Source organism: Tinamus guttatus, unplaced genomic scaffold, assembly GCF_059628265.1.
Source record: "Tinamus guttatus ecotype Peru unplaced genomic scaffold, ASM5962826v1 Tinamus_guttatus_pri_ptg000909l, whole genome shotgun sequence".
Lineage (NCBI taxonomy): Eukaryota > Metazoa > Chordata > Aves > Tinamiformes > Tinamidae > Tinamus > Tinamus guttatus.
This window is the reverse complement of record NW_028289443.1, coordinates 338,310-364,395: the sequence shown is the minus strand read 5'-3', so window position 1 is coordinate 364,395 and position 26,086 is coordinate 338,310. Positions and strand designations below refer to the sequence as shown.

The window sequence follows — 26,086 nt, the reverse complement described above, 5'->3', positions numbered from 1 at the left end:
TGCTACAAACTGCACTGAGGTCACACTAGTCTACAAATCTGACTTTGTAATCAACAGTTTTACAGTAAGCTGATAAGGCATTTTTTTATTGTTGACTTCAAGTCATACAGATACCAAGAGTGTGATGATATGTTTTTTCTTTAAAAGGTTCAATTCATTTCTATTACAAGTTGAATTTTTATGACATAATTGCATTTTTAAGGCTATTAATATGCTTCAGACACCCATTGGTTGAGATTTGCCAACAGGTTAAAATTTTTGTCTATGTTCAATGAAGGAATTAAACTAACAGGAAGAATCTATAGTTTGTTTTCTCAGTGGGCATTGTTGAAATCAGGAACTCAAGGTAAGGAAGAAGATAGATATAATACTTGTTCTCTTCTTGGTTTGTTGGTGAAGTAGTTGATTTAGCTGCGTTTGGTGTACCAGTCTTTTGGTGCTGATTATATGGTTGGTGTTGATTATATAAATTGATTGATTAGTGACTTTGTATTGTGAATCAGATTTACAGACTTTCAATATCAAAAAAGGTGTATTGGTTTAACATTGGCACAATTGTGAATGCTCTAGTTCTGAGTGCTTTTGTATTATCTGTCCGTTTGCTGTAGATGGAATTCTTCAGTATAGACAAGACTATTTTAATGCACTTCATCCTGCTGGGCATGGTGATTGAGAGCAGCCAGGGATGCTACTGTGAACATTATCCGTGGGGGCCGTGGTCCAGCTGTTCGCAAACCTGCAATTATGGTACACAGAGAAGGCATAGGTAGGGCCAAATTACCTCTCTATTTTTGTTTTGATATTTCTAATCGTCTTCTAAGAAAATATCACTTTTGGGAAAGAGCAACTGTCTCTGAAACAATTGTTTCCATAATATCCTGAAAGAGAAAACTGCCATATCCAAGTGTTTAACAGGTGAGTAAGTTTTTTTTTTTTTTTCTTAATGGTAAGGCTTTAAAAAATGTCAGGGTAAGTATATAGCGTATTGCAGAGTCTCCAGATGAAAATATTTCTGCCACTGTACATAGTGAGGGGAGAACACCCTCATCCTGATTCAGTCTTGCCAGCAGCTAGTCCATGCGAGCAAACAGTGGTGGGTTTGACTTGGGAATCAGAGCCCCTTTCTAGGAGGTATGCCCAATACAGAGCAATGTCATGGGAAGTGTAAGCTACGGCACAGCAAGCTCACAGAAACCTACTCCCTGTAGGATTAGTTTTCAACAGTTACCGTCAACTGAGTGTTTAACATCACCAGACTAGATGCAACCCACTGCCATATTCTAAATGACCAGAATTCCCCTCTTTCCATCCTGGCTCTCTTTCTGTAGCCATCTTTGGGCTATTCAAGTGAGATGGATCAAAATCAAGTTTCTTGATCCATGAACTTTGAGTATACTTGGATTTTTCTTTCAGTCAACATTTCATAGCTATTATTACTCTAAGGGTTTTTCGATTGGGTTTGAATCATTATCGTTAGCTTTCACCCACAGTTAGAGAACGTCTATCTACAACCAGTCTATACTCCCTTTTTAGAGTAACTTTTTCAATTATCATTTTAGGCAAATAAGGACAGATGAATATTACATGCAAAACTTCTGTGATCAGCTATGCACAAAGGAGGAATCTCGTCCATGTAGCCAGCAGGCATGTCCTATCAACTGTCGGCTTGGAGACTTTGGCCCTTGGTCAGAATGTGACCCATGTGTTAAAAAGCAAGTAGGTTGAAAATTTATTATATGAGTGCAAGAATTATACTAAAGAGTTACCTTCATTAGAGACATTCAACTTTATGGAAATTGATCTGCAAAATGACAGTTTAAGTTAACAAGGAAAATTGGTTATAAATTATCATAACAGTAGGAGCTGGAGGGAACAAGTTAAAATAAGGAGATCAGAACAGAAAAGAGCAATTTAGTAACGTAAACCCATTTATGAGAACTTGCTTCAAAAGTGTTACTGTCATTATTATAAATGAGTTTTCCACATAGAGGATAAATTAAGCTATAGAGTTTGGATGTCTGTTTAAGTAGGAGAAAGTCACGGAATCTTTATGACTAATCTGCAGCATTTTTATACGTCCTAAAGACAAGAAAAGTAATAGGATCAAATCATCCATTGAAAAGAGTTAATGACAAATCTTAATTGGCACTGGCTAGGGGTGTTCAGGCTACATTTTACACTGATATTCAGGATCAGTTTCAGGCTGCCGTGAAGCAATCCTGAACACCATTTTCCTATCCTTTGTGTTCTGTGCAAAAGCCAAGTGGATGTGCTTAATATTTGTGGAATAAAACCCTTCTAGGATACAGTTTTTGTATTGTGCTTTCTCCTTCTGGGCTTTTATCTGTTGCTTGACAGGCAAGTTACTGTGGCAATGGCTAGTGGGTCTGCTGATAGCATGTTCAGTGTGTAAGGCCTTTTCTACCTGGATACCGTATCTGGAAGAGAATTGAAAGAAGTGAAAGATCAGCTGCAAGTCAGTTCTGCCTAAAGAAATCAAAAGACGGCATATATGAGACTGCAGGCTAATGGAGTGCAGGTTGTTTACAGTGGTTACACGACTGTTGAGTCTGTGTTAACCTGATGAGATCATCTTCCTCTATCTGTGAAGGCACAATCTATGGCTCTCCCTTTGAATATCCATCGGGTATGTATCTTCATAAATCCAAACCTGATTACCTGTTAAGTACCACATCTTTAGACATATGATAGACTTATCTGTGATTCTGCCTGTGCAGGATGATTCCAGCACAGTGTAGAGAAGTCCATGAACAAGCTGTTAATTCTAGGTGTGAGATATGCTAACTGCTCTGTGAGTCCTGTTCTACAAGTGGGATGGAGAGCATGATAAGAGCAGAGTGGAGAAGACGGTAGACAAACTACAAGAGATGGAAGGGACTCATCTGAACTGAATTCTTTGTAGTTAATAGCCTCTCATTCAAGAGACATTTTTTTTTACCTGGGCATCTGTATATAAGAAATTTTTCCATTTTATTGACTTTAAATATTAATGCAGTGCGTTTGTTTTTTTTTTTAAGCAAAAGTAAGTGTTCTTGTATCTCTCAGTCTGTTTTCCCTCCAAACTGTTGCTTGTGATCCTTACAAATACTAACAGTCATGAGAACAGAGGACATGATTTCCAAGAAAAACGCGAAGATCATTTTAAGTGAGCTCCTCATGAATGGGAGGAGATGAGCAGGTTGAAGCTGTGCACAAAGAGTGTATTACATGTGTTAAGGGGCTCAAATGATGTACCAGGAGATGCTGTTCTGAGTCCAAAAGTTCACAGATGGTCTTGTATTTCTCCTTCGCCTACACTTAATAGTTACCCAGAATCCACACTTAACAGTTTTTCAGTTACGCTGGTTTTAGTAGAGTTCCTCTTGTATTTTTTGACTTGAGGTCCATCTACAGGGAAACTGTTATGTGAGCGAGGAATTCGCCTTATAGAAGGAGCAGTTCAGCTTCATGAAGACAGATTTAACTGGTAAGGCCTTGAAGTAGGATGAAAATTCTGAGGTGATTTGTCTAGCAGCCTGCAACTTCATTTCACTCTTTGAAGGGTCCTGAGGTGGGGGCGAGGGGAGGAGAGAGTGAGTTCCAGATTTTGCTTCCAGATTTTGAGAGACAACTTTTTTCAGGATTTTTTTTTTTTTGCTTTGTGCCATCACCCAGTGCCCCTCAAATGAGAAGCCCCCATGTGTGGGGAGCTGGTGAAGCTGTGGGAGCCAGGCCAGCTGAATTAGGATCGGGAATACATGTTACTTGTCATAGTATTTCTATTTAACCTGTGGTGCTAAAGAAAAATTTCACACAGGCTATTCACATATTTCCTACTCTGCCCTTTAAAAAGAAGATAGAGAGGCTGTATCTTTGGTTCTTCATGTGATATAGCTCAGGCCATCAGAAGTTTAATTATCTGTACTCTGTCATATCTCTCGGATTTTAGCTCCCTTCCTACCTTGCCTGCAATGGAGACATGACATCACTTAAGGATACAAATTAGTCCTTATCGGTCGACCTGAAGGACGACTTCCTTCAGTCTATGGTTGCAACAGCTTTTCAGCATCACTGAGGCACGTGACTCAGCCTTGGGCACCACTGAGGCTTCTTAGCTACAAAATACACACAAGTAACCCTCTTTTCTCTTTTCTCCTTCTGCTCAGTTGCGTGTCCGGTCACTGCTTAACCCATCACAGTTTGGGGGTCAGGCCTGCACTGAGCCACTAGTGGATTCCCGGCCATGCTTCCCAACTAAACTCTGCAAGATAGTGGAAGTCGATTGCAAGAATAAATTCCAGTGTGAAAGTGGTAATGAGGAACTTTAATACATAATTGTTATATTATTAGATAATCAAAAGATTAAAGATAGTGTTTGTTCATTGAGGCTCAGGTTATCTGGATCTTGTATATCTCGTGCATAATCCTGAGGGAAAGGGGCAGAGAGAAAGTTTATTGGGCTTGAATTTCAGTCTGAGTCCAAACTGGCACTGTTTCTGTTAAATTTGTAAGTCCTCTTACAGAAAATTCTTGTTTCCTTCTATTTAAATATTCTTGATTAAATGCAAAATAGCCTCATTAACATATCTGTTTGCTAAAATTTAAAGTCATTTTAAAGTCATTTAAAGTAGACATGACACAATTGCTTCCTATTAGAACAATCAAGGCAGGATTTTGCCTTCCTGTTAATTCCTCAGACAAATTCACCTTTACTAGAGGAAGAGAACGATTTTTTGTTTTTCCGCCTTTATTCAGACAATGAGATTTTTCCATTCAGACAATGAGATTTTTCTCGCTGCCATTTTTCTGCAGGTCGTTGTATTGCAAAAAAGCTGGTATGCAATGGGGAAAATGACTGTGGGGACAATTCAGATGAAAGAAATTGTGGGAAGAAAAAGACAGTGTGTAACAGAAATTATGAGAGCATCCCAAGCGTGCATTTAATAGGCAGTGGGTAAGTAAGTTCTGTTTGTATTTTTTCATAGATTTGATAAAATTTTATCTCACTAACTTGCATAAATAGCATACTTCCCCATACTCATGTGGGGATTATCCCATTAAATTGGATAATCTCTCAAATTAGAACTAACAAGAGATTATAAGAATACAATTAATCAGGCTAGAACTTGCCCACTCCACTTTCAGACTTAGCCTCCTTTCTGTACAGCTTTCTGTACTAGATGCAATAATAAAATACTGAAAGCTGCTGCACTGATGTGCAGAGGACCTTTACTGCCCTTGCAGCACCCGGTGTATCACATATCAGCAACTGTTAATTCAGTTATGCCAAAGATCTTCAAAAGTTCGGTTTATATTCATCTTAAGACGTTTAATTGTGCATGATCTGTGGTTTTTTTTCCCCATATCTTAATACCAACTACTATCTCTTCCAGAATACTAGTTTAAGTAGTTTAACATACAATGCAAGCCCCATGAGGTCTTGCATTTTTTTTGAATGACTTAATTGCATTCTGAACACATAATTGATGATATGAATGGAGAGCCACTCATTTTCCCAGGCCATTTTTCACATGTCTGCTTAAACAAAATGACTAGAGAATCTTATGCTAATATTGTGTCAGACTGTCTGAAGGGCAGTGATGGTAGTAAACAGATTGTCCCGATCCACTGTCACGGGAGGTTTCGATATGATTCCAAGAGTGAGATTAAGACACCAACTGGGTCAAATGCCATACAACCTTGTTAGCTTTTCCGTCACAAGCACAGTAGGACAGAGAGAGGAAGAAGAGAAAAAGAAAGAAAGATAAGCAAGTGGGAGAGATGCAACAAGATTATAGTTATCACCAGGACCAACTAAGTGTTGTTGGCTTCACTTCGGTGCAGGTACAGGTGCCTTGGTGCAGGTGATGTTCTGCATACCTGGGGCGAGGAATACATGCTCCTTTTATGTCCCCCTTCTCAAAGAGCCCTCCCACTTTCTTGAAGCTTTCTGGTACGTGTTGTTCATATCGTACCTGCCATGTACTCTGTTCCTCTTCACCCAATTCGAATGCAAGCTGCTCTGCTGGTTACTGCTGAGAATGTCATTTGTTCAGGTCTCGAGCTGATCTTCCCAGAGACAGCATGCTGACACCAAGTAGCTGATATTATAGTCTTCCCAGAGAGAAGGTGCTGGGGTTAAAAAGTATAAATGGTGAGAGATAATGTCTTTGTTTTGTGGCCTTGAGCTGGTCTTCCCAGAGACGAGATACTGGGGCATTGTTCAGGTAAACGGTGTGTCGACAACGTCAAGACAAACACAATCCATAACGGTCTCTTACACAGCTTTACTACTACAGCTACAGCCTGGATATAGTGTTTTTTTTTTTTTTTGAATTAGAGGATTTTTCAAAACAGGAGCTTTGCCTCATGTGCTCATATACTTTGTCGGTTCAAACTTGATGTATCTTCAGTGTAGTTACATAGCACTTAATTCAGGTCTATCTTTCTTTCTGGGATCTTTTAGTCTTGAATGTTACTTTTCTCTTAGATTTCACGTTCTGGCAGGAGAGAGTCGAGGGGAGGTTCTTGGCAACTCATTCAATGGAGGACAATGCACAACAGTGAAGCGCAATGACACAAGGAAACTTTATCGTGTTCCTGCAAATTTGGAGGCTGTCAGCTTTCAGGTACTCTCAAGCAGTGATTCTTAGCTGGAAACCTCTTGTCATGATCAGTCCAAGTCATGTGCACAAGTCTTAAGCAGTGTTTTAGGACTGGTAAGACATGAATACATTTCAGGTAGTATGTGGAAATGGGGCAAATTGAACTGGGCTTGGTGATTCCACTCATCTCTTCTTCCCAGTTCATGTTTACTCACTGCAAATACACAGGAGTCAAAGCAGTTGATGTGGGCTTCTCTGTTGCTGCCCTGTGTCTCTGTGACCTATTGCCTAGGTCCTGGTCCTGTCCCCAAAGTAAAACAGCCAGCACCTCATTCAAATCTGAAGTTTGTTTCAACATCACTGTTGTGTTACCACCAGTTCTCCCAGCTCTCTTCTAGTTCAAAAGACAACTTAAGGAGCCTTCTTGGTTCCTCCTTAGCCTGGGGTTTCCTGCCCCAGACCCTTCAATCCTCAGTGAGTAGGGCAAGCAGATGCTGACTTGCAGGAAGGAGAAGAACATGGTCTGGCAAGGAGTGTTGCAGGATAGGCCAAGGGTTAAAAGTTCCTGGCTTCTGTCTTTCCCAAAAATCTTAGAATAACTGATTTTGATGATGACTCGAAAAAATAATTTAAATGTTATGGGCAGGGTTCAACATCTGGCAACACATATACTTCTAAGCCCTCACTGCAACAAATAGTGCATTGCAAGAGAAGAGATACAGGACACAAAAAAAGGCTCAAGAAATGGAGGAAATCTCTGCTGTTGATTTTTGCCACCACTGCTGCAAGCTATTTTTTTTAGTATGAATTTAAAAAGAGCAACAGAAGGACACATTCATATAGTTCATATGGGAACTATAATTGATTTGTAACCTGTAGGTTTGGTGTCTGAAATTCAGAAATTACCATACTTAGAAATATTTACTGGCAGAAACACTTTAGTCTGCCCAAGTCTCTCCAAAGCTGCGTTGCTTAGGTTCTTGATTTTAGTCTGCAGAAAAACTTGTATCTCAGAAACTTATCAGAGCTCATCTCTATCTTTTAATATATAAAGTCATCTCTGGTATTTCTTCAGTGGGAATTTGCGCAAGCACAATTGAGTTAATTCTGAGTTGATGCTAAAGTAGTTTGGGTGCCCACGCAGTGCACAACAGTGGCACTGAGGCTTACCAAGGGTACCAGGCTGGCTTACTCCCTCTTTTTCTCCATCTGTCCCTAGTCCTTCATGCAGTAGGGGTGCTCACACAGCAAATATGGCAAAAGACTCCAGTCTGGATCAAATCTTTTAATTCCTTTAACAGGGGAATTGGAAAGAAAGGAGAGAAAACTCCAAGCTTTATGCCATGCACAATATAGAAGCTGTGGGACTGGGACTCACTCTTTAATGTGTCACAAATTCATCTTTTGTATTAAGAATGACTTCTTTAGCATATATTCGAGACACGCCATGTCTCAAATTTTCAGGCATGTTTCTCCTAGAAAAAAAGTCAAGAAGTCATCCTTTAATAGATTGGTTTGATTTGGATTATTATTTGGGCAAACACACTTTGCTTTACTGAATCTGCAGGTAATAGATGAAGAGGATGATGTAGCAACAGATTTCTACAATGATTTAACTCCTCTGAGTGACAGTGATGCTAGAAGTAGTTCGTCTACTCATCATGGCAAAAAATCTTCTGGAATTCCACTTTTATTCTCAAAAAAGCAAAGGATTAAAGTCACATCAACTTCCTCCTTCAAGAAAGCCATTGAAGCCTCATATGAAAAGGTAATTAAATGTTAACTCCAGTTTCTTCTTTTCCATTTCCATTGGCTTATTTCAGAGAACACTGCTCTTGATGTTGATGTTGATGACATGAGACATATGTATGGATGTATGTTTGTTTTGAGCATTGTTATCATGAAATTCCAGAAACACTCTGTAAATAGCCAATAACACAGTAGTCAGGTGACCCAATCTGAACATTATTACTATGCTTTTCCCCCTTCCTGTCCTTCCTAAAACCTTGCCTATTAAAAGCCTGACATGTAAACTGAATAAAGTCCTTTTTTTTTTCTGCAGCGTTAGTTTTAGCACACTCCTAACTTGTGAGACTTGATGACAGTGAGCTAGTATTCAAACTCGCAGCTCCTAGTAAACAGTCTACTGATGACTATGCTTATATGTTGAACCCTTTCCTCCTGGCTTTTTGTCTTATTGCTGCTATATTTCTTGTGGCAGAAATTGTTTTGCTCTCTGTTTGGTCTTTATGGAATCTTAATTTTTGTTTCAATCTTACATACTCCCACGAGGCTTGTTTGCCCACAAGAAGCATTATCCTATAAAGACTAACGGGGCTATTGTTCTCTCAAGGGCTAGTTTGTGCTAGTTAACTGATGGTTAAAGCAGTGTGATATACAAGATTAACTAGTTCATACAGTATGGCTGTTAGAGGTGGGGAAAGCGGATCATACACTCAGCCCCTCTACTTTCTGCAGTTAACTACATATGAAAGTGCTTCCCCCTTCTCTTTTTTTTTTGATTTCCAGAATTCCAACTTTATTCGAGTCCATAAAGTTATTTCTGTTGCGAACTTCACAATGAAACAGTCAAACTTGCAACTTTCAGACGTCTTCCTAAAAGCACTTAATCACCTACCCCTGGACTACAACTATGCTTTATACAGCAGAATATTTGATGACTTTGGCACTCATTATTACACTTCTGGGAGAATGGGTGGTTCCTATGACATTCTTTACCAGTACAGCTCAGAGGAGCTCAAAAACTCAGGTATGCAACCTTCAGCAAGAGGTCATGATTCACTTAGTGCCTTTTCCTAGGGTTTTGTTAAGACAAAATCACTGTCTATTTTCAGGCCTTACAATATGCAGTAAGTTCTCCAAGTTAAAATTTTAAAATATCATTTAAGCTTAGAGGAATTACCACACTGCCCAAAGATAGCAAGAGTAAATTTGTTCCAGACTGTTTTATTTTCAAAAGTCCTGGAGGGTCCTTACTTGGGGAACATTGGCAAATTGAAGGATTATTGTCCTGGTGTGGAGTCCCTGTGAGATGTCCCCATGAGATGTGTTACAGACTTGATGGAGAGGTGGGGAAAGTGGCAAAGAAGTATAACTAGACCAGTGATCTGGGTCCTGCTGCCAAGGAAGGGTAGGATAGCAGTAGGATAGCCCTGGGAATTCAGCGTGGATGCTGACTGGGGCTCGGAAGAGCCAAACAGAGCTACTGGTCGGTGGCTGAATAATGCTGGGAGAGAGGGGAAGTGCCAAGGTTGAGGAGCAAACATACTCCTGTGGAAAATATTACGGGAGGCTTCTTAATATCTTCAGACTAAGTCCAAATGGAAAAGATATTCCAGGCAAACAAACACCACAGGAGGACTGAAGCCTGATAAGAGGTTTAAGTGGTGCCTTCTGAGCTGCAAGTCGTTAAAGCTGTTGGTATGGTTGGAAATGATTCTGAGACTAAGCCCATGACAGCCAGAATGTCAAAATGAAAACCAAATACTGCAAAAGTGGAAATCTGAGGTTGAAAGCAGTGATTCTTATGCTGTTGCTCTCATTAGTTTGGGTCTGAGAGGGTACATAAAGGGGTTGGTGATCAGGACTATCTAATGCTATTTACACTTAAGGAAATGGAAGCCTGCAGCAGTGAAGTCTCTTCTTAGAGCAGTTGGTGTCAGTGCTGCAGGAATGATTCTGACATAAAAGCTGATATAAACACACACACTTTTATTTATATATTTATGTACATATGCATATATACATACAGAGCATTTAGTATATAAATATATTAGTATTTCTGGAGTTTTTATATATGTTTAGAAGTATGCAATATATCTACATCTTTTTTTTATTACTTTTTTAAAAAAATCCAATATACTAAAATCCATCTTTACTACCCTGTGAGGGTGGAGCAGTCTTTTCTTCAGTCCCTTGCTGCAAGGCACAGTTTGCTATTAACTCGCTGCAGAGGTCAGAAAGAAAATAAAGGTGCAGTGAGTTCTGCAATGGCTTGTGTTGATCTGGGGAGCCTGAGGGCCTGGTGCCATCTCATAATAAGTTTACAGTGATTCAGCTATTGCTTTGTGGTATTTCTAGGTCTGAGAGTGGATGAATCAACGGAGTGTGTCCGAACAGAAACCACTAGGCGTGTCTTTTTCAGAAAGAAAAAGAAAGTCAGTACGAGATGCACTACAAACAGGATGACTGTGAAACACGAAGGTGACTGTGGCGAGAATGAGACCCACCCTGGGTTGTGGGTCTCTGAGAGATGCCTTTCCCTCAGCTAGGTGCCCAGGGTAAAATCCTCATTTCGATGAAGTAAGGGTCCAGCTTCCACCAATTTTGGAGCAGGGAGGCACTATTTCAGTATTTCTGTCTATTTAAGCATCAGAAATATCTTCTCCCTGGCAAACAAAATGTGCTCTGGGAGAACTTCTCCTGTGCTCTGGAGATCCCCCTCTGCTTGTGCATGGAGGGCCTTAGGAAGCCACCATGGTGTGAGGGGATCCACAGTGGTGCTGTGTCCTCCTGGCAGCTCGAACTGCCCATTCCCTCCCCAGACCTCCCTGGCACAGCCCACGCTGGAGGTGGGAGATGGGCAGAGCCTGCAGCGAGTGACAGAGCCCCAGTGCTCGCCAAGGACGGTGTGGGGCCGCAGAGGGTCTGGCATCATTAACCCAGCCCTGCTCGTCCCCTGTTTCCTTCCCTGGGCCAAGCAGGAGCCCAGGTGCAGCAGACTCCCTGACAATGCCAAGAATGGGTCTCATTAGTTGCAGGAGGCTATTTTTCTCCAAGAATGGCACAAATCGTGTATTGTGCCTCAACAAAAACAGGGATTTAATCACCTATGTTTAACCCTCATTTTATGATCAATCCCAGTTACTCACATGTATAAGACAGGGGCCAAAATTCCTCTCTGGTGCAGCATCCTACTTCTCATGGAGTTTATTGCATGCCTTGCATCTTTCAGATGCTCCAGGTAGATATCAGTATCTTTGTGGCTGAGGAGAAGGTGCACCTCTTTTCGGAAGACTGTGACAGACTGCTAAATATAAGTGGAGATGGTTTTTTGAATTTAGGCTCTATTCTTTAGAAGCTGATTTTATGGAATTAAGCTTAATATATCCTTTAAATTCTCTTATTAAAATTATCTTATTAAAAATCCTTTAATCCATTTTTATCTTCAGTGTGTGTATTGGAGGCCTTTTTCTGTTTGGCAGTTCTTCAATGAAATCCTCTTTCAGGCTCCATTCTGGAGTCAGCTGAGCGATCGATGTCTCTGGTAAAAGGCGGAAGGTCAGAATATGCTGCAGCTCTTGCATGGGAAAAAAAGGGGGCTTTTCCAGACCACACGATCTTCACAAACTGGCTGGAATCAACAAAGGACAATCCTGTGGTGGTTGACTTTGAGGTAAGAGAAGAGCAAAAAATATTGAGATAGTAGAGGACTCAACAGTTAGCTGCTCTCTAGAGAACCATTTGGATGTTTTCCGTGTTTTAAATCAGGATGGTACTAAATGTGATAATATGAATTACAAATGTACAGACACAATATAAAACAGCATGCAAAATATTTATTATAACTACATTTTATGCATCTCAGCTCACATCAGGCTTGCATCAAGAGGGAGGAATAATAATGAACTATTCTTGCACCAGTAGAACAGGAGCTCAGGTGTGGGCAGGGACTGGCTACTTTGCAGGAAAACATTGCACAGTAAATAAGAATATGTGTGTGTGTTTGGTTCTTGTTAATTTTTTTTCCTTTTCTTTTTCTTTTTCTTCCTGCCCACTTACCCCTGTCAAGCCTACTTTAAAAGATTTGGCACAAATCTAAACTGAAATGAAATGGCAGTCCTATAGCGTTGCTTCCTGCTTACTTATTGCAGCATGTGCCAGCACTGATGCAAGTGCTCTTGGCTGGCCAGCCTCGGGCTGGCTCTGCAGGGCCTCAATGACAGCAGCAAAGAGCTAACTGCAAAAACCTGCCCCAAAGCAGGCTTGCTGAGTCTTAAGCAAAGGAAATAGTATAAATGGGACAAGCTAGATGTACAGAGGTGTTGGGCTCATTTAAAGCATATCTAACTTTCTATATGGCAGTATTCCTGACTCATTTATGATACAGCTTATGTGTATGCTCCGGTGCCTTTAAAACTGGCCTAACAACTGGTGTCTCCCCCCATGGCAGGACATTGCTGGGTGAGTTATTCTTTACTGGATACTTCTTCCAGGTGTCGCCCATCGTGGATTTGGTGAAGAATGTGCCATGTGCGGTGACCAGACGTCGCAACCTCCAGAGAGCCCTCCGGGAATACGCGGGCAGGTTCGACCCCTGCCAGTGTGCCCCGTGCCCCAACAACGGCCGGCCCGTGCTCTCGGGGACGGAGTGCCTCTGCCTGTGTCCTGCAGGCACCTACGGCAACAACTGTGAGAGGCGAACCCCAGACTACAACTCAGGTACTCGGGGTAGCGCTGTCACCATGTAAACAGAGTTCTTCCGAGACAGATCGCGTGGTGGGCTGTGGTCCTCGAGTTTGCTGCTGTGGAAAGATGGCAAGTGTTGCTTTTCTAGAGCATTTGAAAATTAAATTATCTGTTTTTCTTTAGAACAAAAGTCTGAAATTTCATTAAAAAGGAAAACAGAATGATTACGACCCATACATTTTTTTTCTGTAATTAACCAATACATGAGTCTTTCTCTGCCATCTTATTTTTAAAACATAAGTTTCCAATATGTGTCAAAAATAATAATGTGGCAACATTTAGTACTGCATTTTGAACTATTGCATTTCAACCCATTTCTATTATGCCAGGTCTCTGTTTCATTAGATATTCTGCAGTGATATCCTGATTTTACAAACTCTTAATCATTGGTGGACTTTAATACCAAACTCTTATTTCCGGAGCTGAGACTTCCTGACAATGTTAAATAAAGGGTTAGTACTAAAACACAGTCCGTTGCTGACCCTCTTATGTCACTTCGATCATGTGATTCATGGTGCTCAGACTAGTAGGATAAGTGCAACTCAAAAGCTGCTATGTATTGGATAACTGGGAGTTAGGCAGATATTAGTCTAAGCACTAGTATGTGCTTTTTTTGCTTTGTTTTGTTTCTTTGTAGTTTTTGTCCCCCTTTCTCCTCCTGCTTCCCTCTGGAGCCCTCAAGCTAACAAAGCTGTTTCAGCAAACCTACTTCGTCTCTAGCATTATCTGCCCTTGTGTGCCCTTCTAACTCTACTGGCTTCCTCACAGCTCTTTCTCACAGCTTGGCTGTTTCCTTGGGACCTGCACCAGGGTTGCATGGGCAGAGCAGGGGCTCAGGCCTCTGGGGTGGTGCAGCTGCAGGGTACGCACCGTGGGTCACAACCCTACAGAGCTCTAGGAGAAGTGATAACCTTGGTTTAATAGAGTAAAATAAATTTATCTGCTTTCAGCTTGGGCAACATAACACTTTTCCATTTTTCATATAACACTTTTCCATTTTTCATATAAGACTTTTCCATTTTTCATATATATTACTAGGTGAATTTATCTGCTTTTTTCTTAATCCCTGTGATGCTTATTAATAACCCTCCCACATCCCAGTGAATTTCTTTCAACACAGTCAGTTTTAATCTTCCGTTTAATGAACACCTTCCTCATTATTTTTACTAATCCTAATCTTCTTTTGCATAACAATACTAGTTTTGCAGAACTATATTTAAACTAGAACTCTTCTGGCTTAAAGAAATAACACAGGTAAGGCACAATGAAACTGTTTAAAATCATGATTCGCAAATAGGGACTTGTTTTTCAGCATCTCACAGTGTAAGAATACAAAACTTTCAAGAATACCAAGATGGCAAGTCCAAAACAAATGAGGAGTCACAACTCTCCACACACTATCATTACGTTGTGAAATTCCTCACTACAGAGTACTGCGCACATTAAAGGTGTGTGTGGTCTCAAAGATCAAATCAACAGAGAAGTCTATCAAGGTCTGTTAAAAACAAGGTCACTATCTAAGGTTCAGGAAGTCTCTGGCTCCACTGTTATGGAGTTTTGTAAGAGAACAAAGCCTTGCTGCATGACCTATCTATTCTTGCAAGCCTTCCTAGGTATCCTCATGGTCACCACCTTTGACAGCAGAATGGATCTACTCTTTATTTAACTTAATACGGCATTTTTATGTTCCTGTCACGAATTCCAAAGCACACAAGATATGTTTTATCCGTGTCATATCTTCTACTGAATATTCCCCAGCAATTTTGGCTATCAAAGATGAGTCTGGCCTACCCTTAAGCAAAACATGTCACCTCTTGTCCAAAAGTGTTAAATCAGAAAGCATAAGGATAAAGGCAGGAATAAAAAGAAATCAAACTGAGTAGTGTTGACTTGTAAAATAATTTATAAGATATGATAAAAGATTTCTTAGTTAGAAAAGAGAGAAAGAAATCAATGAGGTTGCATCTGAGATCAAAGATAACAGAGGTCAAATGAAAAGAAAGCTATGTCTTGATTTTTCACTATGGATTATTGTGGCAAGACAAAATGGCTAATGGCTATAAAAATTGATAATGAATTGGAAGGAAAACTCAATTCAGGATGTCTTAAAGAGACATATAATCAGTGTTCTGAATAATTTAAAGAACACTTAAAATTGCAACTGCAGTTTTTGGATGAAATTTGCCATAATACTATACATGTGGAAAAGAAAAAAGTAGATCAGAATGGGAAGGAAGGGAAAATGATTCCGGGAAAATAAAGGCCACGCTTTCTGTCTGATAAAATATTTTGAAATAAATAACTGAAGATACAAAAATACGAGTGCAAAAACTGCATTGTGTGCAGAAAAGAAATATTGTGTAAATGTAAATTCTTATATAATGCTTCATGATTTCACAGAAAATGTACCTCAGGGATAAGACAGACAGTTGTATTCTAATTTAATTTGCATGGGAAGTAGATTTGGGTTTTAGACTGCTAGAGTTCCAGGAATTAATTTGATAGCGCAGTGTTTTGTGAGTTATCAAAAATGCCTGACAGCATAATGAAAACTGAGAACATCTATATCTGCAATAGAAGTAGAAAATAGGCTGCTTCTGGGTCTGAATGTGACTTACAGCTGAAACTGAAAAGGAAGTCAAATTTGGCCCTCCTAAAGCAGTTTGAATTTGTCTGACCATCTCTTTGAAAAACTTTACACTCTGGATGCATTCTACTGCCTTAACAGTTGCATTTCTTCAAAATCCTCTGTAAACCTTTTCCCATCTGCTCCTCTTGAATATGGAACAAGAAAAATACAATGAAAGGTGGAGATTTAGTAAAACATGAATTTCTTTTATTCCTTTCAGTTGCTGTAGACGGCCGCTGGGGCTGCTGGTCTGAATGGAGCTCATGTGATGCTTCCTTTAAGAAAAGAAGGACTCGAAAGTGCAATAACCCTGCCCCTATGAATGGAGGGAAGCCCTGTGAGGGTGAGCAGGAAGAGGAGGAGGACTGTTATGTCTCTTTGTTCACAGACAGGTAAGAAGATAGTAGATGTAAACATCTCCATGTTTGTGGCGTAGTCAAAATGACCTCTAGAGAGACTTTGTGACGAAAAAAGTGCAGGCAGAGAGAACTCTCTTTCTTGAGCTTTTGTCATCTTTACACAGGTTAAATTTTTCTGTTATAACTGAGAACAGAAGTTGGTAAGACAGAATTTTCCTCATCTTTGCTCTCAAGACTAGTGGAAATTGATTTCAGGAGTGTCTGAAAAACAGTGGACTCTGTGGTCCCCTGCTGTTCTTTCTTGATTAGATGCCACAGGTTCTACAGCTCCACATTCATAGAAATCAGCCACCTTTAACCATTGCCTGACAGCAACAGCAGGGTTTTGACTATGTTCCTTAAAACCCAACCAAAATTATGGACCCTCAGTACTGATCAAAACACTTGGACACTGTCACTGCTTAGACAGTTCTTCATAACCTTTTTTTTCCTAAACTGATATGAAAATTCTTCATAAAGTATGTCAATAAAATTGTGGCTCTACATCATTTTTTTTCTAAATATTACTGTTTCTATCACTTTTTTCAGTGTTGTACCAACACTTACTAGTTCTGACTTTTTCCATCTTCCTTTAAATCTTTAAATCTTTAAATAGAATTTAAGATTTTTTGTGTGTTTGTGTTTTAGCTACTTTTTAAGCAGGTAGAAAATTCTCATCATTAGAGAATCACAGAATGGTTGAGTCTGGAAGAGACCTCTAGTGATCATCTAGTCCAAGCCCCCTGTTCAAGCACAGACACCTAGAGCACATTGCACAGGGAAATATCTTACCTTACTGTGTTAAGCTTTTAAATTTCTACCCTTGTCTAAGTTTGGTGATACCACTCTTTAATATATATCCTCAAGAGAAAATTCTTGCTTTTCAGAGGGGCTCCTTGTATAAATGATGATGAAGCAAGAAGAGAAGATGAGATCTTGATTGGTGACCCTGAGTCTGGATGCTTCAGGCCAGACCCACCAGAAAATGGCTTTATCAGGGTGAGCATGAAAAATGGGTGAGTGATATAGAAGAATAGTGTATAGGAGAGTTGAAGAGATGGAAATTTTAGTTCCATCTATTCTAGATGGATCATTTCCTTGTATTAAGTAGAAATGTCTTTTTAGATAATTAGAAGGCCACATATCATGTTAATCTTCAGTAATAATTACTCTCTAAATCTAGGATATTATTGTATTAAACTTTTCACTACATTGATTGAAATTTTATTTTTCATTATATTCAATCATTTTTCTCCTTTAAAATCATTCTGAATGTGATTTGCTTTTACCACTTTTTTTTTTTTTGCTTTTTTTGTAGAATGAAAAGAACCAGTATGCTGTGGGGGAGGAAGCTGAAATTGCCTGCATGACTGGTCACGTCCTCAGTGGTTATCAGTACCTTAGGTGTCTGCCAGATCAAACCTGGACACAGCAACACATCGAGTGTGAACGTAAGAACAAGAAAAGCAGTTTGGTTCAGCAGTTAACCAAAAAAGGAATAAAAATAATAAAATAGTGCAAGATATAGGCCTAAGATTTTCTTTTGGTTCAGTTTCCTCTTTCACAAGTGAAACGATTACGCATACTGTAAGGATATTGTAATGTTCACTGCTGTAGAAAAGTGAGATGGATTTAATATGGTCCTTCTCCAGTTTTGTTCTCTATCTTCAAAAGAAGGACTTATATTCTGTTTCCAAATTTATCAAGGTGATCTTTAAGTGCCTGACAGTTATCCTGAAGAAAGCATTCCACTTTGTTATATTAAGGAGAAGACATATCTCTAACCATTGAGATTGCTTTGAAACTTTACACAATGACTTAATACCCTGATGTATTTATAGTCCAATCAAAATTAAGGATCAGAACTGACCTGGACTTCCACATACGAGACGCCCCAATAGTTTGCTAGAACTCCATGTTAATATTAATTTTATCACAAATTTCTCGAACATATTTGAGCTTTCTATTGCCATTTACTTTAATTGCCTTGTTTATTACTTCATTTACAAAACAACTTTAAAATATGCTATGATTGCCAGTCTTATTTTAACATACTTTAAAATTAAATTACTCATAGTAGCATACATTAGAAATAAGTAATTATTTAGTTATTGACAGAATGCTATCATTGACATGACAGTGCATTGAAAATTTCTAGACTTAATTATGCTAAACATTTATTAGTTTTAAATATCAGTCAGAAGTGTTCAGTATTATTGTGACTATTTGGCTCTTCAACTGAAGCATTACAACTTGCTGTAAATATTCTTGCACCACGAAAACATTTTTTTTCTTATTTATTGCAGCTTCAGTATGCCTAAGACCACTCGTCTCTTACAGCATCCTGATTTCACCATTTAAACAACAGTACAATATTGGTGAAACTATTAAGTTAAGCTGCCAAGCTGGGTATATAGTCACTGGTCAAACAGAGTATACTTGTGGAGAAGATCTGTCCTGGTCACCATCTATTTCAAGATCTATTACCTGTGAAAAAGGTTAGTATTCCTAACAACTAATTCCTGCTTTTTTTGCTCCATTTCTGGGATCCACAATGTAGTTGTGTTGTGTTTGCTTTAGCTAGGTAGAACTGGGAGGCAGGTGACTGATTTTAAGACGGATGAATTGATCATTAATTTTGGTTTTAATATATGGCTATCACAGCACCACATAAAGTCAGCCAAAAACTTCTGCATTAAGTTCATGTTTCTGGGACCTGTTGTACTGTACAATATGCTAACTACAAAGTTGTGAATATTTTTTTAATGTAGTTTTATTAACAAGGCTTTATGAAAGCAAAGTAGGAGGATGAATATGGTTGAAGCTTCATCTTGTACAGGCTTTTCCAGTGTCTTGCAGAGAGTAGCACATCCTTGTGGAATCACAGCCACGAGGGCTTTTGAAGACAGGAAGTTGGGACAAACTGAAATTAATGATTTTTAGGTTTTATTTACTGAGATAATTATGGTCATTTCTTTACTCATTATAACTCTTACTTTTTGTTTTAGATGAGCAAACTATGATTAGAAATGTTTGCAGACCAGGACAAAAACAGGTTGGATCACAGTGTGTTTGTGCATCTCCAGGAGAGGACTGTGGGTAAGATAAATATTTTCACTAGAAAAAAAAGAAAAAATTGTAGTTTCTCCTGTAGCGGACAGTTAGTGCACTATGAACACAAAACAAGAAAAGTAACAGAAGTAGCAATTACTTCAGAATTACTGATCTATGTTCAAATATTAGCCAGTTATGCTACTATAACAAAATTACAGTCTCATTTATAGTCTATGATTAATGAACAATGACATTAACTAAATAACACACCACAGGACATAAGACTCTACTCCTTCATTGCTACTGGAGATGTCTGCTCTTCCTTTTCTTCTGTATTTTTTTTTTCCCAGTTTCTTAATTCTCACTGTCATCTTAGATTTCCACAGCCATGTGTTTGAAACTACCCTTTTTCAGGTGAATTTCCTGCAAAAATATATGTGTATGTCTCCAGAGCATATAAAAGTACACAAGACTTGGACATTCTGTCTCTCCATGGAACACAAAATGGCCTTTGAGCTTTCCAGCAAATAGAGCATTCCTTTATTCCTGGAGGATTTTTAGCAAAATTCCTGGCAGGAGTGGAGGCGTGATGCAATTCTGAGTGTTGTTCTGGTGCTTGGAATAGGAAAGATAAGCAGAGACCAAATAATGGCTGGGTTGTTGTCAAGACCAACTACACCTCACCACAGAGCTCTTGTGTGACCATGGGCAATCCCTTGCCATGGGACTCATCTCACTCATATCTGTACCCAGAGAAGACATCTGTGCTGCCACAGGAGCACTTGAGTAGACAGAGAACACATTCAGAGGGTTTTCTCGCAAATAGATTGATTCAATCCTATGATAACTAAGAGAGGTTTTGATGATTAAGGCCATAAATTTAAACCCTAGGTGAGCTAGTATTGCTCCTTCTGTCTGGAAAATGATCGAACTCCACTATGTGATGCTGTCTGGGAATGTCTGTACAGGAAGGGAATGAATCCACTTAGGAATCATGAGCAATATGGAACAGGTCTATAAGCAGCATAGCTGTGTTTGCCTGCCACTGGACTGGTCCCAGACTAATTATACCTCAGCTGCAAACTTGCATCCATGACATCAGTGCTACATTAATTCAGCCAAATTACCCCCAGTGCCTGTGCTACTTAACTGTGCCTTTTATTATTTATTTATTTATTTATTTATTTATTTTTATTTATTTATTTTAGTGTGAAGGTAATAGCATGCATGGAGCTCTCCTTCCATTTTGTCGTGTAGACATACCCTTCACTTCTGATGTGTTGAACGGGAATAAAGCTTCCTTGTCTAAAAGGGACTAGGCTGAGGTATTGGGGTTTCCCAAAGTCCAGATGCTGCAGTAGTTGAGACCACCTCAGTCCTTAATACACACATGGTTTCCCTGTAGCTCTTCATCCTACAACAACAGAGTGTTTAAAAGCATGGACTTGTTCCGTAGTCTACCAACATAACTTTCTTTTCTCTGCGGCAGCCACTACTCAGAAGACCTCTGTGTGCTGCATGCTGCTTCAGAACAGACCATGACAAAACCCAGCTGCGAGTATTTCGCTGAAAATTGCCTCCAAGAGCAGTCATTTCATTTCTTGTACGTTGGCCCCTGCCGTAATGATGCCAGCCAAGACTGGGCTATTGAAAGGGCAAAGCTCTCTACAAATAGCCTGAAGAAAGTACCATGTGGCTATGACACCTGCTATGATTGGGAAGAGTGTGCAGGTATGACTTCTGAATGGTGCGATTTATCCAGCATATAGGCGGTGAAAAAAAAAGCAATCTGGTTGTTTCATTGCTCTAAGAATGAGATGTACAGACAGTGTGGTCTGCATTCTCTGAGCCCTTGAGAAGAATATGGAAGTGTGGCCATTCCTTTATCCCTCCTACCGTGTTTTGCACACTCATACATGCCTTCCCCTTGGCAGAAGTGCTGCCATTGAAGATTAAGGGAACTTGTGATTTTAGGAGAACTAGTATTTAAATTTTCAACCACAGAAACCCACTCCAAAATGTCATGTCCCATTCCTTGTGAGAATACTATAACTGCTACTTCAGGAGTTAATCTGGCTCACACCCCCAATAGCATATAATTAAATTATGAAATTAAATCGTGGTACTACTTAGAAAGCAAGACAGAGGCCATCAAGCTTAATGGGATTTAATGGTAAATCTTGCAAATACCCATATGTGAAAACTGCGTTCATTAAGAGTTTTAATGAACTAAACTGTATGGTGAAATCCCTAAGAGGATTATATTATAAACACTGTTGCACAACTTGGCTATTTACTGTGTAAATGGCTGATAAGAGCAGTGGATTTTTCTGTAAGTGCGTGAGGTGCTGGCTTGGCACCCATAACGTGTGCCAGGAAAAGGCTGAGTGACAGGTGTACTCATTCCTCTACTTGCTTCCAGAGACAAAGAAGATCCTTATCATATCTTGTCTATTTATGACAAAAAGTCAATAATTATGTGCAGCAACTGTAAAACTTGATTTTGCAGATTCAAGATGATTTGCACAGTATAGGGTTTGAGGTAATTGGCTATAAAGATGCTACATGAAGTCTTGCTTCTCTGAGGAGCTCAAGAGGAGGCCAGGGTCAAGTTTGCACCTTGGGCAATGCAGTGGTGCAGGAGCCTTCAGAAAGCAATTACAATTTAGAGAGAATGTGGGCTTATTTACTGCAGAACCCTAAAACAGTGTAGGTATGTTCCCACTGTGGAGGTGGCGTGAAGCTGTGCCAGCTGCTGTTCTCCAAAAGGCTAGCAGGAGTCCTGTTTAGCAAGCAAAAGTGGGAACTCAAATAAGAGTATACTTAAATAAAATAAGATTTCATTGTGGTACTCAGGAGGTTTGAACTGAACTTTCTTCCTCACTTTCACAAAAGTCCTCTTTCCCACAAGCAAGCACAAACATTCATCATGCAGAAGTTGTTGCATTCCTGAGCATGAGTAGCTGCTGTTAACTGAGGCAGAATATACTGCAGTACCATGTGAAAGAAGCTAAACCGATAAAAAAATACACTTTTCACATGTTTTAAGAAAAGGAACTCAGAAACTTTTTTTTCTGCCTAGGAAATTTCTGAGTGAGTATCTAAAAAGTCAGAATCTGATAGATAAGAAATGGATAATGAAATAACAGGCGCTATCGAGCTTTAGCAAGGCCAACAGCAAATGGTTTTGCATTCTTAAAAGGAGGTTTAATGAAATAGAACCTGACACAATACTGACCTTAAGACTGCATTTCGCAACAGCTTTGTGTATAAGGGTAGTTGAGAACAGAAAGTCATGTTAATAACTTTTTGTTTAGAAGAAAGGTCAGGGAAAACCATTGGATAAAAACTGTTAGAAATTTCATTTTTGCTGCTGTATGGGCCAGAGCTGTAAAAATGGAAATTTAAACTTTTTGTTTCTGTTTCCAGTAGCCTGATATCTTTATGTGCACAACAGACTCTCAAACTGATGTTTCATAAACCTGCAATGGTTTTTTTCCCTGCTGATTTTGAAATGTTGTCAAACTATAAACAAACATGTTTAGTCATGAGATTTACAGCTAAAATGCCAACATGTTCTTTGACAGAGACCCAGTGCTCCTGCCTGCTGCCTTACCAGTGCCCCAGAGATGACAGCCAGACTCACTGCATTCAGATGGTGTCGAGCGGGAGGAGGAAGGCAGTCAGCCTTTGCACGCTAGCAGCTATGAAGTGTGCTGGAGTGAAAATAGAGGAGCTGAACCCGGACAGCTGCCTGGGGTAACCGGCGGCAGCTTGTGTGGCAGCCTCCCTGATCTTCCTACCCTGCACGGGCTGACCGACCCTGCCAAAAACTTAGTGAAAGCACAAATGCTTCGAAAACAGAGGATGGAAAGAAACTGAGCCTAACTTACTGGATTCCTGGGAGAAGGGTGGGAATTAGGTTGTTAGTTTTTTGTTTGGTTTGGTTTTTTTCTGAAAATGAGCTTGAATGTGGGGTATGGAAATTGCTCCCACTGTCTATAACTCTGGTGCATGAGCAGAGGAAGAATGGGAAGAAGACAGGGTTCTGCCTCTGCCTCTGGTTCTCCCTCTGGTTTCTCCTTGTGTCGACTGAAACTTTTTCTTTCCTCAGCTATTTATGGCTCCATCCTTTCGCTTCTGCCAGGTATGTAGCAGTCAGTAGGAAGATTTGGCATGTGGTCATGAAGGCAGTCACCTGCACGGGCGCTAGAGGTACAAGTTCAGGGAATGGTCCACAGTACTGCCAACTGCACATACATTGGCACAGTGAGTGAGGTGTTCAAAATCATGAGATTTTTAATCAGTTTATATGAAGGGGGAAATTGCTTCTGGATTTGTCTGTTGATTTTGAGTCTTAGGCTCAGGATTTGCAAAACTGAAAATTAGAAACTTGCCTTCAAATGAAGGAAAGAAATCTGAAGATCACTTTCTTATATTACCACAAAAAAAAAAAAAGAAAAAAAAAGAAAATTAGAAGGGGGGAAAAAGTATAATGACAAGTATCTGTCTGCAAATAACCCATTTTATGAATATCCATCACAGGTTGCCAGGGGCTGAGCAGAGTTGTTCAGGAGCAAGATGTGGAGCTTGAGTTGGAACAGTAATTTCACCTCTAAGAAATTGTTAGAACCCTACACTCTAGGGTGTTGCTGAGCTCCCCAGATCAAGTACAGCCTGTGTCAAATGAATGGAGTCCAAGGAAAAAAGTGGTGAATCCTGCTGCATTGCGTTTTCCTGCTTAAAGTTTATAGTAAAATGATTGAAATAAACAACTGGGTTGGGCCTTATGAGTCTCTACTTCTTTCCTCCAATTGAAGATTCATATTAATAGGCTGGGAGGGGGTTGTATATTTGATTATCCCTAGCTTCTGTTTTTTAATACCCTAATTTTTGCTTGCTGGTCACATTTCCAAGAATAGTAATTACTCAGAAACGTTGCTTGTGCCTTCTGCACCCTCAGCAAGTGGTGAAGATTTTGTGACTTTCCATCCTTAATACTAACTTTTCATTACAGGACCTGAATGTGATGTTACTGTCTAGCATTTTTCTGCCACATTTTTCACCATGATATATTGCTGGATTAAGTTATTTTGTGTTGGTTTGTTTGTTTGTTTGCTTGTTTTTGAGCTCAGAATTCACTTGCTGCCCCATTTCTCTAGTACCTCCTTTTTCAAAACGATTGTGTGCTTTATAGGCATTCAAGACTTGTGGTATTCTCTTTTTCTGTTGGGGAGGGTGACTCCTGAAGTTTTCATTTTTGCAGTTGAGCATTAAGGGACAGAAAGGATATGTCAGCTGTCACTCACTAGCAGGCATGGTGGTGGTTCAGCAATGGACTGAATCCAGATGATATCTTCTGCTTGCTGAAACTGGTAGAAGCTTCATTGTAGGTTTCAGTAGAGTTGAGACTCTATTTGCAATGATTTAGAAGTTTTTTTCTGTGCTTGTATCACAGGAGACTCTAACAGGTTTCTCAAAAAGCTGGGCTTTTTAATGTTTTCTGCAATATACATATATTTCTGTCTTAAATAAACTCTCCTTTTTTACTGTGATAATTTATATTAGGTGATGATAATTTTCTTGTTCATTGGTGGCAGGAAATGCCTGCTTGCCTTTGCTACTGTAAGCTTCAAGTAATGTCTGGTTTGATGGATCATTGCCTAGAGCCATAAATTATAACTGGTGAAGGTGAAGAAACACCTGAACTGCATCTGTCAGGATAGCCAGAGGTACAAGGACTGTACTGATTCTCAAAGGACGGCTTTCTCAGTAATGTAGTTTCTCCAGTGCACAGAAAAATTGCTTCTGTTTATTTTTAATGTCAACGAGAAGAGGTATTATCCAAAATGAATATAATGAGCCTTTTTAGTGACGCAAACAACTCAGTACAGCATCCCAGCATTTCTATTTTTTTCCCTGTTTTGACAATATGTGGAGTGTATATAGAATACATTTACCCCAGCCTGACAGCTGAGGCATGATACAACTTCTGGACAATTAGCAGCCAGCATTCTGGGCTTCTCTGTAAATAGTCATTGCAACTGTAAAGTAGAATGAAATATTTGACCAAATATAAAAAGAAAAGTATATAGATACAGTGTCTATTTAAATATTTATCTTCATGATGCCTCATAAAGTGGAAATCCAGTACCTCCTTGACAGTATGGAAGGAAGGGTAGAGTTCAAAAGCCAAATATTTATCAACAGACCATTGCATAATTATTGCAGGTGCTGTTTTCTTTTTCCAAGTCCTAGGGAGCATCTTGCGTTAAATGCTCGAGTCCTTTTACTTCAACTGTTATGTGGGAGGTAGGTATCTCTTAACAGTTCAGTGCAAAATATGTTGTGATTATTAGATGCACATGCTAGATACCTGCTCATGCAAAGTCACTTTATGCAGCAAGTCAAGTAGGAGATCAGTACCAATGTTTTCACTGATGATGTTTCAAAGTGAGTGATAAGCTGGAGGTGGTATTAGGACGTTGTTCCAGTCAGATTCTTTTTGGAATCACTGTTGCTCTAATGTGCTCACGAGCCTGCATTCAGGGCTGGATTTCAAAAAACAGCTCCATTAGTGCCATTTCTGATAGCTCCAATTCTGTGGATTCAGGTTTTTTTTATTTGGAGGAAGATGTCCGTCATGTTTCCTGCTTATCAGGAGATCATAGAGAAAGAAGCTTCTGTGTGTACTGTGCTTCAAATATGTGCAGCAGAGCTGACCCAGCTCTCCTTGTGGAGTATGTGGATAAAGACAGCAAAAATGATGCTTCTGCATCTAAAATGCAACCAGATTTAACAAGCCTGTAGCAAGAGGAGTCAATCTGGCTATAAAGAGGTCCTTCAACTGGCTCCCCCAATGCTTTTAACTTCTGCATACAGATATGGCAAAAGCTTTTTGGGATAGATAT

The 26,086-nt window shown here is 39.6% G+C and overlaps 1 protein-coding gene across 1 annotated transcript; it reads left to right on the top strand.

The window, feature by feature from the left end:
- Positions 1-284: 284 nt before the first annotated feature.
- C6 (complement C6) lies at positions 285-22,940 on the top strand. The gene is made up of 18 exons (XM_088537944.1): positions 285-346; positions 609-766; positions 1,560-1,716; positions 4,167-4,311; positions 4,813-4,954; positions 6,491-6,629; positions 8,173-8,373; positions 9,135-9,375; positions 10,707-10,829; positions 11,855-12,021; positions 12,842-13,067; positions 15,944-16,115; positions 17,009-17,120; positions 17,440-17,572; positions 18,428-18,619; positions 19,130-19,220; positions 20,665-20,906; positions 22,763-22,940. Exons 2-18 carry the CDS (start codon positions 609-611, stop codon positions 22,936-22,938), a joined length of 2,817 nt encoding a protein of 938 aa, XP_088394070.1. The 5' UTR covers positions 285-346; the 3' UTR covers positions 22,939-22,940.
- The last annotated feature ends 3,146 nt before the right edge of the window (positions 22,941-26,086 follow it).